This window comes from Corythoichthys intestinalis, chromosome 3 (genome assembly GCF_030265065.1).
Source record: "Corythoichthys intestinalis isolate RoL2023-P3 chromosome 3, ASM3026506v1, whole genome shotgun sequence".
In the NCBI taxonomy this organism is placed as follows: Eukaryota; Metazoa; Chordata; class Actinopteri; order Syngnathiformes; family Syngnathidae; genus Corythoichthys; species Corythoichthys intestinalis.
Genome location: NC_080397.1, coordinates 60,083,385 through 60,097,097, shown reverse-complemented (window position 1 = coordinate 60,097,097; position 13,713 = coordinate 60,083,385). Strand labels below are relative to the sequence as shown.

Sequence of the window (13,713 nt, the reverse complement as noted above, 5' to 3'; positions counted from 1 at the left end):
AATAACACAGTTGTCGCTTTTAACCCAAAATATTCAACAAACGTGTTGGATGGTCAGTAAAACTCACCACAGCAAAGGAACTCTGCGCCTGGGTGAGAGCAAAGTCAGATCTGAGCAGGATGGATTTGTCAAAGTCTCTTACAGCTTCGTCCACCTGGTACAGCAGCATCTTAAGCTGAGAGTAAATAGAACCGCAGTATGTCACCTTTTGGAGAGATTTCCAGCTGTATGGAAAGCTGCTTGCTTAGGGTGCCCAAACATCCTCTTTTGCCCAGACAAGTCCTCTTTTTATATCCTTTTTTTACCATCCGGCCAGGTTTTATAAATTCATGAAAATTTCCGGTTTTTATGATTTTTCACGGGACCAATTTGAAAAAAATCCTTCCGGCCGCTGGGGGGCAGCACTTGCCTGCGTTGACGTGGCTCCTACTAGTAGGGGCGGGAGAAGGAGTACTTCTTCTTTTTAGCTCCCTCCACAGATTTTCTATGGGGTTGAGATCTGGAGACTGGCTAGGCCACTCCAGGACCTTGAAATGCTTCTTATGAAGCCACTCCTTTGTTGCCCTGGCTGTCTGTTTGGGACCCAGCCATGTCTCATCTTCAGTGGCCTTGCTGATGGAAGGATATTTTCACTCAAAATCTCTCAATATATGGCACCATTCATTTTTTCCTTTACACAGATCAGTCGTCCTGGTCCCTTTGCAGAAAAACAGCCCCAAAGCATGATGTTTCCACCCCCATGCTTCACAGTGGGTATGGTGTTCTTCGGATGCAATTCAGTATTCTTTTCCTCCAAACACGAAACCTGTGTTTCTACCAAAAAGTTTGGTTTGGTTTCATCTGACCATAACACATTCTCCCAGTCCTCTTCTGGATCATCCAAATGCTCTCTAGCGAACCGCAGACGGGCCTGGAGTGTACTGGCTTCCGCAGGGGTACACATATGGCAGTGAAGGATTTGAGTCCCTGGCGGCGCATTGTGTTACTGATAGTAGCCTTTGCTACTGTGGTCCCAGCTCTCTTTGGTCATTCACTACGTCCCCACGTGTGGTTCAGGGATTTTTGCTCACCGTTCTTGTTATCATCTTGACGCCACGGGGTGAGATCTTGCATGGAGCCCCAGATCGAGGGAGATTATCAGTGGTCTTGTATGTCTTCCATTTTCTAATGATTGCTCCCACAGTTGATTTCATTACACCAAGCGTTTTACCTATTGCAGATTCAGTCTTCCAAGCCTGGTGCAGGTCTACAATTTTGTCTCTGTAGGCTCTATTGGCACCATGGAAAAAGGGCTTAGAAAATGGATTTCGTTCCACTGAAGTGGATCTACATGAACTCTGCTTTATAATATACATTCAGTGCCTTGGAAAAGTATTTGGCCCCCTTGAACCTTGCAACCTTTCGCCACATTTCAGGCTTCAAACATAAAGATATAAAATTTTAATTTTTTTGTCAAGAATCAACAACAAGTGGGACACAATCGTGAAGTGGAACAAAATTTATTGGATAATTTAAACTTTTTTAACAAATAAAAAACTGAAAAGTGGGGCGTGCAATATTATTCGGCCCCCTTGCGTTAATACTTTGTAGCGCCACCTTTTGCTCCAATTACAGCTGCAAGTCGCTTGGGGTATGTTTCTATCAGTTTTGCACATCGAGAGACTGACATTCTTGCCCATTCTTCCTTGCAAAACAGCTCGAGCTCAGTGATGTTGGATGGAGAGTGTTTGTGAACAGCAGTCTTCAGCTCTTTCCACAGATTCTCCATTGGATTCAGGTCTGGACTTTGACTTGGCCATTCTAACACCTGGATAGGTTTATTTTTGAACCATTCCATTGTAGATTTGGCTTTATGTTTTGGATCATTGTCCTATTGGAAGATAAATCTCCGTCCCAGTCTCAGGTCTTGTGCAGATACCAACAGGTTTTCTTCCAGAATGTTCCTGTATTTGGCTGCATCCATCTTCCCGTCAATTTTAACCATCTTCCCTGTCCCTGCTGCAGAAAAGCAGGCCCAAACCATGATGCTGCCACCACTATGTTTGACAGTGGGGATGGTGTGTTCAGGGTGATGAGCTGTGTTGCTTTTACGCCAAACATATCGTTTTGCATTGTGGCCAAAAAGTTCAATTTTGGTTTCATCTGACCAGAGCACCTTCTTCCCCATGTTTGGTGTGTCTCCCAGGTGGTTTGTGGCAAACTTTAAACAAGACTTTTTATGGATATCTTTGAGAAATGGCTTTCTTCTTGCCACTCTTCCATAAAGGCCAGTTTTGTGCAGTGTACGACTGATTGTTGTCCTATGGACAGACTCTCCCACCTCAGCTGTAGATCTCTGCAGTTCATCCAGAGTGATCATGGGCCTCTTGGCTGCATCTCTGATGAGTTTTATCCTTGTTTGAGAAGAAAGTTTGGAATGACGGCCGGGTCTTGGTAGATTTGCAGTGGTCTGATGCTCCTTCCATTTCAATATGATGGCTTGCACAGTGCTCCTTGAGATGTTTAAAGCTTGGGAAATCTTTTTGTATCCAAATCCGGCTTTAAACTTCTCCACAACAGTATCTCGGACCTGCCTGGTGTGTTCCTTGGTTTTCATAATGCTCTCTGCACTTTAAACAGAACCCTGAGACTATCACAGAGCAGGTGCATTTATACGGAGACTTGATTACACACAGGTGGATTCATCGGTCATTTAGGACAACACTGGATCATTCAGAGATCCTCACTGAACTTCTGGAGTCAGTTTGCTGCACTGAAAGTAAAGGGGCCGAATAATATTGCACGCCCCACTTTTCAGTTTTTTTATTTGTTAAAAAAGTTTAAATTATCCAATAAATGTTGTTCCACTTCACGATTGTGTCCCACTTGTTGTTGATTCTTGACAAAAAAATTAAATTTCATATCTTTATGTTTGAAGCCTGAAATGTGGCGAAAGGTTGCAAGATTCAAGGGGGCTGAATACTTTTGCAAGGCACTGTAGCTGTGAATGGCCACAGTTGGATTTTTGGCAGATTTTAGGGGTGAAACATGGTAATATAAAAAGGTTCGCGATGCAGATATCGCAAACATCAAGGAGTGCTCGAGATTTTCGTTTTCATATATTTACCCTTTTAAAGTTTTTTTTTTTTCCTTCATTTTTTTTGTTTGTTTGGATCGATTATTTCTCATCTAAAATGTTTAGGAAAATGCAACTGTAACGAAAACAATACAATCAAGCGATAGTTATGAGGTAGATGTCCCTGACTTTTTTACAGATGCTAATTTTTTCATTGTGACGTAATTTGTTTAAAAGTTTAAAATATGCGAGTGAATAATTTTTTAAGGTCTTTTTTTAAAACTAAATATTAGACATCAATTAATGATTCGAAGCTAAAAATGACAGACATTTCAAATAATAAATACGATTACTTTTCTTCTTTTTATGGCTAGGTTGAAACAAAAGCGACATCTGTAAACGGAGGTTTCCAGGGGAAAACGGACAAATTAAAAATAGTTCGGGGACTTAATGCGCCATGAATCTGCTATGGCAGCATATAGACATATTGTTCTATCAAAAACAACAGTTCTTTTGGCTTAAAATACAGCAGTATATTTTAAAGAGGGGTACAAGAGCAGAAATTGCTTGTCTTTGTTTTCCGCCATATACTTTATTTTTTTTTTCTTCGTAAAACTGAATTTTTCTATCCAGACAGAGGAGGCACACTTGAAATATATTAAAATGATAAAGGCATCTTTGAGTGAACTTTTCGAGTAAAATTCAAGTATTTCAATTATTATTTATATTTTTGGAAATCAAAATATGGTCACCCTATGCTTGCTCCTACCTGCCCCCTGTGATGGTATACATCGGGATTGCGTTTGTCGATCTCTGCTGCCATGTTGAAGTCCTGTTTGGAAAGCAACGGTTGGTGAAGCTCCTTGTACAGGCTCCCACGCTTGATGAGGGCATTGGCTCGCAGCTGCGGACAACCATGGACAAGAAAATTAATGAGCAGGTGTATGAGAAAGCATTTTCAATAGGATTTTACCCAGTGCTTTATGAGCCTGGCAGGCCACCATGCTTAGATCTTGGGGTTTTGGGTAGATTTAGGCTACGTTCATTGTTAGGCTACATTCACAGTGCAGCTGTGCTTTATTAGCGCCTAGCTTGCCTTGAACACGGCTTTTTAGGAAGGGTCGGACTTCACAACAGTCATAAAAAAAATAAAAATGGGTTGAGGATAACCTGAGAATGCTCAGTTTTCTCTCTGCTCCAAGTGAGCAATATTTCAACATTGCCTAGACAGCCAAGAGTCGGGGCAAACTGCCCGTATGTGTGTGTGACATGCACGGACAGTGCGTGCATGCTATCGATCCATATACTTTGAATATAAGCTTAAACTGGGATTATTTACAGTGCCTTGCAAAAGTATTCGGCCCCCTTGAACCTTGCAACCTTTCGCCACATTTCTGGCTTCAAACATAAAGATATAAAATTTTAATTTTTTGTCCAGAATCAACAACAAGTGGGACACAGTCACGAAGTGGAACAAAATTTATTGGATAATTTAAACTTTTTTAACAAATAAAAAACTGAAAAGTGGCGCGTGCAATATTATTCGGCCCCCTTACGTTAATACTTTATAGCGCCACCTTTTGCTCCAATTACAGCTGCAATTCGCTTGGGGTATGTTTCTATCAGTTTTGCACATCGAGAGACTGACATTCTTGCCCATTCTTCCTTGCAAAACAGCTCGAGCTCAGTGAGGTTGGATGGAGAGTGTATGTGAACAGCAGTCTTCAGCTCTTTCCACAGATTCTCAATTGGATTCAGGTCTGGACTTTGACTTGGCCATTCTAACACCTGGATACGTTTATTTTTGAACCATTCCATTGTAGATTTGGCTTTATGTTTTGGATCATTGTCCTGTTGGAAGATAAATCTCCGTCCCAGTCTCAGGTCTTGTGCAGATACCAACAGGTTTTCTTCCAGAATGTTCCTGTATTTGGCTGCATCCATCTTCCTGTCAACTTTAACCATCTTCCCTGTCCCTGCTGAAGAAAAGCAGGCCCAAACCATGATGCTGCCACCACCATGTTTGATAGTGGGGATGGTGTGTTCAGGGTGATGAGCTGTGTTGCTTTTACGCCAAACATATCGTTTTGCATTGTGGCCAAAAAGTTCAATTTTGGTTTCATCTGACCAGAGCACCTTCTTCCACATATTTGGTGTGTCTCCCAGGTGGCTTGTGGCAAACTTTAAACGAGACTTTTTATGGATATCTTTGAGAAATGGCTTTCTTCTTGCCACTCTTCCATAAAGGCCAGATTTGTGCAGTGTACGACTGATTGTTGTCCTATGGACAGACTCTCCCACCTCAGCTGTAGATCTCTGCAGTTCATCCAGAGCTATCATGGGCCTCTTGGCTGCATCTCTGATCAGTTTTCTCCTTGTTTGAGAACAAAGTCTGGAAGGACGGCCGGGTCTTTGGTAGATTTGCAGTGGTCTGATGCTCCTTCCATTTCAATATGATGGCTTGCACAGTGCTCCTTGAGATGTTTAAAGCTTGGGAAATCTTTTTGTATCCAAATCCGGCTTTAAACTTCTCCACAACAGTATCTCGGACCTGCCTGGTGTGTTCCTTGGTTTTCATAATGCTCTCTGCACTTTAAACAGAACCCTGAGACTATCACAGAGCAGGTGCATTTATACGGAGACTTGATTACACACAGGTGGATTCTATTGATCATCATCGGTCATTTAGGACAACATTGGATCATTCAGAGATCCTCACTGAACTTCTGGAGTGAGTTTGCTGCACTGAAAGTAAAGGGGCCGAATAATATTGCACGCCCCACTTTTCAGTTTTTTATTTGTTAAAAAAGTTTAAATTATCCAATAAATGTTGTTCCACTTCACGATTGTGTCCCACTTGTTGTTGATTCTTGACAAAAAAATTAAATTTCATATCTTTATATTTGAAGCCTGAAATGTGGCGAAAGGTTGCAAGATTCAAGGGGGCCGAATACTTTTGCAAGGCACTGTAGATATGGACGTAAACTTGTCCACAACAGTATCTCGGACCTGCCTGGTGTGTTCCTTGGTTTTCATAATGCTCTCTGCACTTTAAACAGAACCCTGAGACTATCACAGAGCAGGTGCATTTATACGGAGACTTGATTACACACAGGTGGATTCTATTTATCATCATCGATCATTTAGGACAACGTTGGATCATTCAGAGATCCTCACTGAACTTCTGGAGTGAGTTTCTGGAGTGAGTTTGCTGCACTGAAAGTAAAGGGGCCTCAGTTTTTTATTTGTTAAAAAAGTTTAAATTATCCAATAAATGTTGTTCCACTTCACGATTGTGTCCCACTTGTTGTTGATTCTTGACAAAAAAATGAAATTTCATATCTTTATGTTTGAAGCTTGAAATGTGGCGAAAGGTTGCAAGATTCAAGGGGGCCGAATACTTTTGCAAGGCACTGTACTATGGAGATTTTAAGACAACTGATGGCGATAATCAAAGGAGTAAAGGTAAAGTTTTTGTTTTTCATATTTGTAGCGACCGATTTAAAAAAAAAAAAAAAAAGTTTTTAAGTTATGTGCTTTTGTGGTTTCAGACTGGTTATGATAAAAACAGTAGGACTTGTGACCACATTTGGCTGTATATGAATGACAAGACACTTGACATTGTGATGACTTAATTTGAATAATAGAGATTATTTTTGTTCATTGAAATCTTTCAGTGAACTGTATTTCTAAATTTAAAAAAAAAACTCATAATAAAACACAGACACCTGCAGCTTATTGCCTGGTGCATTTTTTTCTAAAATCTTCAAATTTTGGATAGTGAAGCTCTAGGTGCGCTCTGTAGTGCCGAATTTACTATAATAATCAGGGCATCGATAGTGAAAGCTGACGGCAACCCAGCTTACTCCAAACCCTGCACATCTCACTATCAGCTTACTCCAAACCCTGCACATTTCACTATCTTTACGTTTCCTGATATTACAACCATCCATCCATCCATGGGATCTGGTGCTATTAGCACATGTACCTTGACGTTGGCTTCCTGCATATTGATGACGCGGTCCAAGTCGGGCTCAGCGGCCTCGGTGTTGCCAATCAAGAGGTAAAAGGTGGCGCGCAGGAGCAGCGCCTCAGCCATGTAGCGGCCCTCCGAGTCCACCTCCTTAGTGCATTCGCTGATGATTTTGTCGTAGTCCTCCTCATCCATGTAGTGCTTGGCTTTCAGGTAGCCCGAACTCAGGTGGTGACTGTTGGGAGAAATGTTTTGTAATTATTGATGTGTCCTCAGTTGATGTGAAATTATGTTCCTATTAGAGCTTAGATCTTGAGCCCGAACCCGCCGGGTCCAAAATGTGCAATTATTTACGGTCGGGTCGGGCCGCATTTCTCTCGTTCATTTTTTTTAACAATTATTTAATAGTCCCTCTCAAAAAATTAGCATATTGTGATAAAGTATTTTCTGTAATGTACTGTACTTTCATTTATTTTAGATTTATTACACACAACTGAAGTAGTTCAAGCCTTTTATTGTTTAAATATTGATGATTTTGGCAAAAAAAAGTCAAGAAAAAACATAAATCCCTATCTCAAAAAATTTGCATACCATATTTAATCGGACCAATACAAAAAATCGTCAACCTTCAATTAATTACAGTGCCTTGCAAAAGTATTCGGCCCCCTTGAATCTTGCAACCTTTCGCCACATTTCAGGCTTCAAACATAAAGATATGAAATTTAATTTTTTTGTCAAGAATCAACAACAAGTGGGACACAATCGTGAAGTGGAACAACATTTATTGGATAATTTAAACTTTTTTAAAAAATAAAAAACTGAAAAGTGGGGCGTGCAATATTATTCGGCCCCTTTACTTTCAGTGCAGCAAACTCACTCCAGAAGTTCAGTGAGGATCTCTGAATGATCCAATGTTGTCCTAAATGACCAATGATGATAAATAGAATCCACCTGTGTGTAATCAAGTCTCCGTATAAATGCACCTGCTCTGTGATAGTCTCAGGGTTCTGTTTAAAGTGCAGAGAGCATTTTGAAAACCAAGGAACACACCAGGTAGGTCCGAGATACTGTTGTGGAGAAGTTTAAAGCCGGATTTGGATACAAAAAGATTTCCCAAGCTTTAAACATCTCAAGGAGCACTGTGCAAGCCATCATATTGAAATGGAAGGAGCATCAGTCCACTGCAAATCTACCAAGACCCGGCCGTCCTTCCAAACTTTCTTCTCAAACAAGGAGAAAACTGATCAGAGATGCAGCCAAGAGGCCCATGATCACTCTGGATGAACTGCAGAGATCTACAGCTGAGGTGGGAGAGTCTGTCCATAGGACAACAATCAGTCGTACACTGCACAAATCTGGCCTTTATGGAAGAGTGGCAAGAAGAAAGTCATTTCTCAAAGATATCCATAAAAAGTCTCGTTCAAAGTTTGCCACAAGCCACCTGGGAGACACACCAAACATGTGGAAGAAGGTGCTCTGGTCAGATGAAACCAAAATTGAACTTTTTGGCCACAATGCAAAACGATATGTTTGGCGTAAAAGCAACACAGCTCATCACCCTGAACACACCATCCCCACTGTCAAACATGGTGGTGGCAGCATCATGGTTTGGGCCTGCTTTTCTTCAGCAGGGACAGGGAAGATGGTTAAAATTGACGGGAAGATGGATGCAGCCAAATACAGGAACATTCTGGAAGAAAACCTGTTGGTATCTGCACAAGACCTGAGACTGGGACGGAGATTTATCTTCCAACAGGACAATGATCCAAAACAAAGCCAAATCTACAATGGAATGGTTCAAAAATAAACCTATCCAGGTGTTAGAATGGCAAAGTCAAAGTCCAGACCTGAATCCAATCGAGAATCTGTGGAAAGAGCTGAAGACTGCTGTTCACAAACACTCTCCATCCAACCTCACTGAGCTCGAGCTGTTTTGCAAGGAAGAATGGGCAAGAATGTCAGTCTCTCGATGTGCAAAACTGATAGAAACATACCCCAAGCGACTTGCAGCTGTAATTGGAGCAAAAGGTGGCGCTACAAAGTATTAACGCAAGGGGGCCGAATAATATTGCACGCCCCACTTTTCATTTTTTTATTTGTTAAAAAAGTTAAATTATCCAATAAATGTTGTTCCACTTCACGATTGTGTCCCACTTGTTGTTGATGCTTGACAAAAAAAAAAAAATTCATATCTTTATGTTTGAAGCCTGAAATGTGGCGAAAGGTTGCAAGATTCAAGGGGGCCGAATACTTTTGCAAGGCGCTGTATATCAGATATGCACTCAATACTTGGTCGGGAATCCTTTTGCGGAAATGACTGCTTCAATGTGGCGTGGCATGGAGGCAATCAGCCTGGGGCACTGCTGAGGTGTTATGGAGGCCCAGGATGCTTCGATAGCGGCCTTAAGCTCATCCACAGTGTTGGGTCTGGTGTCTCTCAACTTCCTCTTCACAATATCCCCCAGATTCTCTATGGGATTCAGGTCAGGAGAGTTAGCGGGCCAATTGAGCACAGGAATGCTATGGTCAGTAAACCATTTACCAGTGGTTTTGGCACTGTGAGCAGGTGCCAGGTTGTGCTGATAAATGAAATCTTCATCTCCATAAAGCTTTTCAGCAGATGGAAGCATGAAGTGCTCCAAAATCTCCTGATAGCGAGCTGCATTGACCCCACCCTTGATAAAACACAGTAGACCAACACCAGCAGCTGACATGACACCCCAGACCATCACTGACTGTGGGTACTTGACACTGGACTTCAGGCATGTTGGCATTTCTTTCTCTCCAGTCTTCCTCCAAACTCTGGCACCTTGATTTCCGAATGACATGCAAAATTTGCTTTAATCTGAAAAAAGCACTTTGGACCACTGAGCAACAGTCCAGTGTTGCTTCTCTGTAGCACAGGTCAGGCGCTTCTGCCGCTGTTTCAGGTTCAAAAGTGGCTTGACCCGGGGAATGTGGCACCTGTAGCCCATTTCCAGCACACGCCTGTGCACGGTGGCTCTGGATGTTTCTACTCTAGACTCAGTCCACTGTTTCTGCAGGTCCCCCAAGGTCTGGAAACGGCCCTTCTCCACAATTTTTCTCAGGGTGCGGTCACCTCTTCTGGTTGTGCAGCGTTTCCTGCCACACTTTTTCCTTCCTACAGACTTCCCACTGAGCTGCCTTGATACAGCACTCTCGGAACAGCCTATTCGCTCAGAAATTTCTTTCTGTGTCTTAGCCTCTCACTCAATGATGGCCTTTTGGACAGCAGTCAGGTCGGCAGTCTTGCCCATGATTGCGGTCTTCAGTAATGAACCAAGCTGGGAGTTTTTAAAAGCCTCAGGAATCTTTCGCAGGTGTTTTGAGTTAATTTGTTGATTCAGATGATTAGGTTAATAGCTTCTTTAGAGTACCTTTTCATGATATGCTAATTTTTTTTTTTTGCGAAAAACATCAATGTTAAAATAATAAAAGGCTTGAACTACTTCAGTTGTGTGTAATGAATCTAAAATATATGAAAGTCTACTGTTTATCAGTACATTACAGAAAATAATGAACTTTATCGCAAAGTTAGACATGGTTTAAGACAATCTCCTGCAGTTCAAACCGAGCATCAGTATGGGGAAGAAAGGTGATTTGAGTGACTTTGAACGTGGCATGATTGTTGGTGCCAGAAGGGCTGGTCTGAGTATTTCAGAAACTGCTGATCTACTGGGATTATCACGCACAACCATCTCTAGGGTTTACAGAGAATGGTCCAAAAAAGAAAAAATATCCAGTGAGCAGCAGTTCTGTAGGCGGAAATGCCTTGTTGATGCCAGAGGTCAGAGGAGAATGGCCAGACTAGTTCGAGCTGATAGAAAGGCAACAGTCACTCAAATAACCACCTGTTACAACCAAGGTAGGCAGAAGAGCATCTCTGAACGCACAGTACGTCGAACTTTGAGGCAGATGGGCTACAGCAGCAGAAGACCACGCCGGGTGCCACTCCTTTCAGCTAAAAACAGGAAACTGAGGCTACAATTTGCACAAGCACATCAAAATTGGAAATAGAAGACTGGAAAAACATTTCCTGATCTGATGAGTCTCGATTTCTGCTGCGACATTCGGATGGTAGGGTCAGAATTTGACGTCAACAACATGAAAGCATGGATCCATCCTGCCTTGTATCAACGGTTCAGGCTGGTGGTGGTGGTGTAATGGTGTGGGGAATATTTTCTTGGCACTCTTTGGGCTCCTTGGTACCAACTGAGTATCGTTGGAACGCCGCAGCCTACTTGAGTATTGTTACTCACCATGTCCATCCCTTTATGACCACAATGTACCCAACTTCTGATGGCTACTTTCAGCAAGATAGTGCGCCATGTCATAAAGGCGGAATCATCTCAGACTGATTTCTTGAACATGACGATGAGTTCACTGTACTCAAATGGCCTCCACAGTCACCAGATCTCAATCCAATAGAGCGTCTTTGGGATCTGGTAGAACGGGAGATTCGCATCATGGATGTGCAACCGACAAATCTGCACCAACTGTGTGATGCCATCATGTCAATATGGACCAAACTCTCTTAGGAATGCTTCCAGCACCTTGTTGAATCTATGCCACGAAGAACTGAGGCAGTTCTGAAGGCAAAAGGGGGTCCAAACCGTTACTAGCATGGTGTACCTAATAAAGTAGCTGGTGAGTGTATACAACCATGTAATCACAATTTAGAGCTGAAACGAATACTCGAGCAACTCGAGTTTAAAAACTGATCCGAGTAATTTTATTCACCTCGAGTATTCGTTTATTTTGACAGCTCTAAGCATCACGTTTTCCTCGGACTACTTTTAATGCGGGACAACGCGCTGATGTTACGTGCGTAGAGGACGAAGCAAAAAAACAACAACAACAAAACTTACTGCAGCAGACAGCCGCTACACACGACGCCGACGTTGCTAAATACTTGCCCGCACGATGCTATTTGGTAGCAGGTAGCGTCTGATGCGTCTCATAGAGATCACATGTATGTTGAACTAGATGCGAAATGACAGACTCGGCCGCGTCTGGGCAGCGTTCGTAAACGGCCGCCATCTTAAAGCAGTAGAGCGCTAAGCGCTAATAAATAAGATTAACGTTACTGTCACAAGCTCACGTAACGTTAGCCCTGTGGAGGGCTAGGTTTCTATTATTATGACCACTGTCGATGCGTGGCTAACGTGTCTTACATACAGGCTTTAACATAACATAGCGTTGTGGAGTGATGAGGGTGTCAAATAAAAACTCAATAATGCTAACTATCAATTTTAGCTCAGTAGTCATTGCTGGATAAAACACCAAGTAGCATTGGTCCCTAATGTGCTCCAATACAGCCTGTATCATACATTTATTTTGAACACAGCAAAAACTCAAAATCCTATCAGGACTTACAGTTTAGACTAACTTAAAACTTACCGTATTTTTCGGACTATAAGTCGCAGTTTTTTTCATAATTTGACTGGGGGTGCGACTTATACTCAGGAGCGACTTATGTGTGAAATTATTAACACATTATTATATCATTTCACATGTTATTTTGGTATTTTGGAGTGAACTTGTTAGCATGTTCTTTATGCTATAACTCTTTAATAGCTATGTCACATTAACATACCGGCCACGTTCGCATTTTGTTGTTCATGCATCATGTAACATTATCATACTGTTCATTTATTCAGCATGTTGTTCTCGATTGTATTTTTATTTTAAATTGCCTTTCAAGTTGACATATCTGCTCTATGTGTTGGATTTTATCAAGTAAATTTCCCCCCAAAATGCGACTTATACTCTAGTGCGACTTATATATGTTTTTTTCCTCTTCGTTGGGCATTTTATGGCTGGTGCGACTTATACTCAGGTGCGACTTGTAGTCCGAAAAATACGGTAACTAGAACTTAAAAATGGCTTGACACAAATAGAAATTCAATTGAAACACGTGGGAAAAAAATGCTAACTTTTAAGTGATGTGTGTTATCAAGTGTAACGGCATTTTTAGTTAAGATATTTATAATTTTTTTTTTTTTTTAATCTAAAAGTTTTTTGAGTGAAAGCAGTGAATTAGTCTTTTTTTATTCTAGTTGCATCTGAGATGCAATTGTTGGCTGTTTTCAACAATATACATAGAAAATAAAGACACTGATTGACTGAAAATGGATCAAGATTAGATTAAATGTCTTGTTTTCTCATGTATATTTATAATTGCTCTTCACCTAAAAATATATTAGTTTTATCCGATTACTCGATTAATCGATAGAATTTTCAGTCGATTACTTGATTACTAAAATATTCGATAGCTGCAGCCCTAAATCACATTCTCTGAAATAGAAAAATCACGATGCTGGACTTAAGGCTTACCATTCACTCTCCTGTTCGTGAAGTGTCGAGCTGTCAATTGGCGTCATGACGACGTCTGCTGCATCAAGTAAATCGTCGTCATCTGACGCCTCAGGTTCAAACACGTATGTGATTAATTGTAGATCATCTTTCCTGGGAGCCTTTGCCATCGATAGAGTCATGAAAGAGCGATCCTGAATGGTTACCTTTGGTGGAAATATCCCTGATATCGTTGTTGCTGCTATGCTAGCTGTGGATAGTCTTCTGTTGCTTACGTCAGTCACACTTCCGGGTTTGAGAAGGAACATTGAACGGAGTGCAAAAAAACTATTAAAAAAAAAAAAAAAAA

The 13,713-nt window shown here is 41.4% G+C and overlaps 1 protein-coding gene across 5 annotated transcripts in view; it reads right to left on the bottom strand.

Moving 5' to 3' along the window:
* Nucleotides 1–13,713, bottom strand: part of LOC130912993 (mitochondrial import receptor subunit TOM70-like) — an 87,967-nt gene that overhangs the window by 21,104 nt on the left and 53,150 nt on the right. For 4 of the 5 annotated variants that reach the window (XM_057831222.1, XM_057831223.1, XM_057831221.1 and 1 more), the window contains 3 exons: nucleotides 7,044–7,263; nucleotides 3,825–3,959; nucleotides 68–175 (listed from right to left, as the gene is read on the bottom strand). In XM_057831222.1, the coding sequence (XP_057687205.1) occupies nucleotides 68–175; nucleotides 3,825–3,959; nucleotides 7,044–7,263 (463 nt within the window). The remainder of the gene's footprint in view (nucleotides 1–67; nucleotides 176–3,824; nucleotides 3,960–7,043; nucleotides 7,264–13,713) is intronic. The other variant, XM_057831220.1, reaches the window with a different exon arrangement.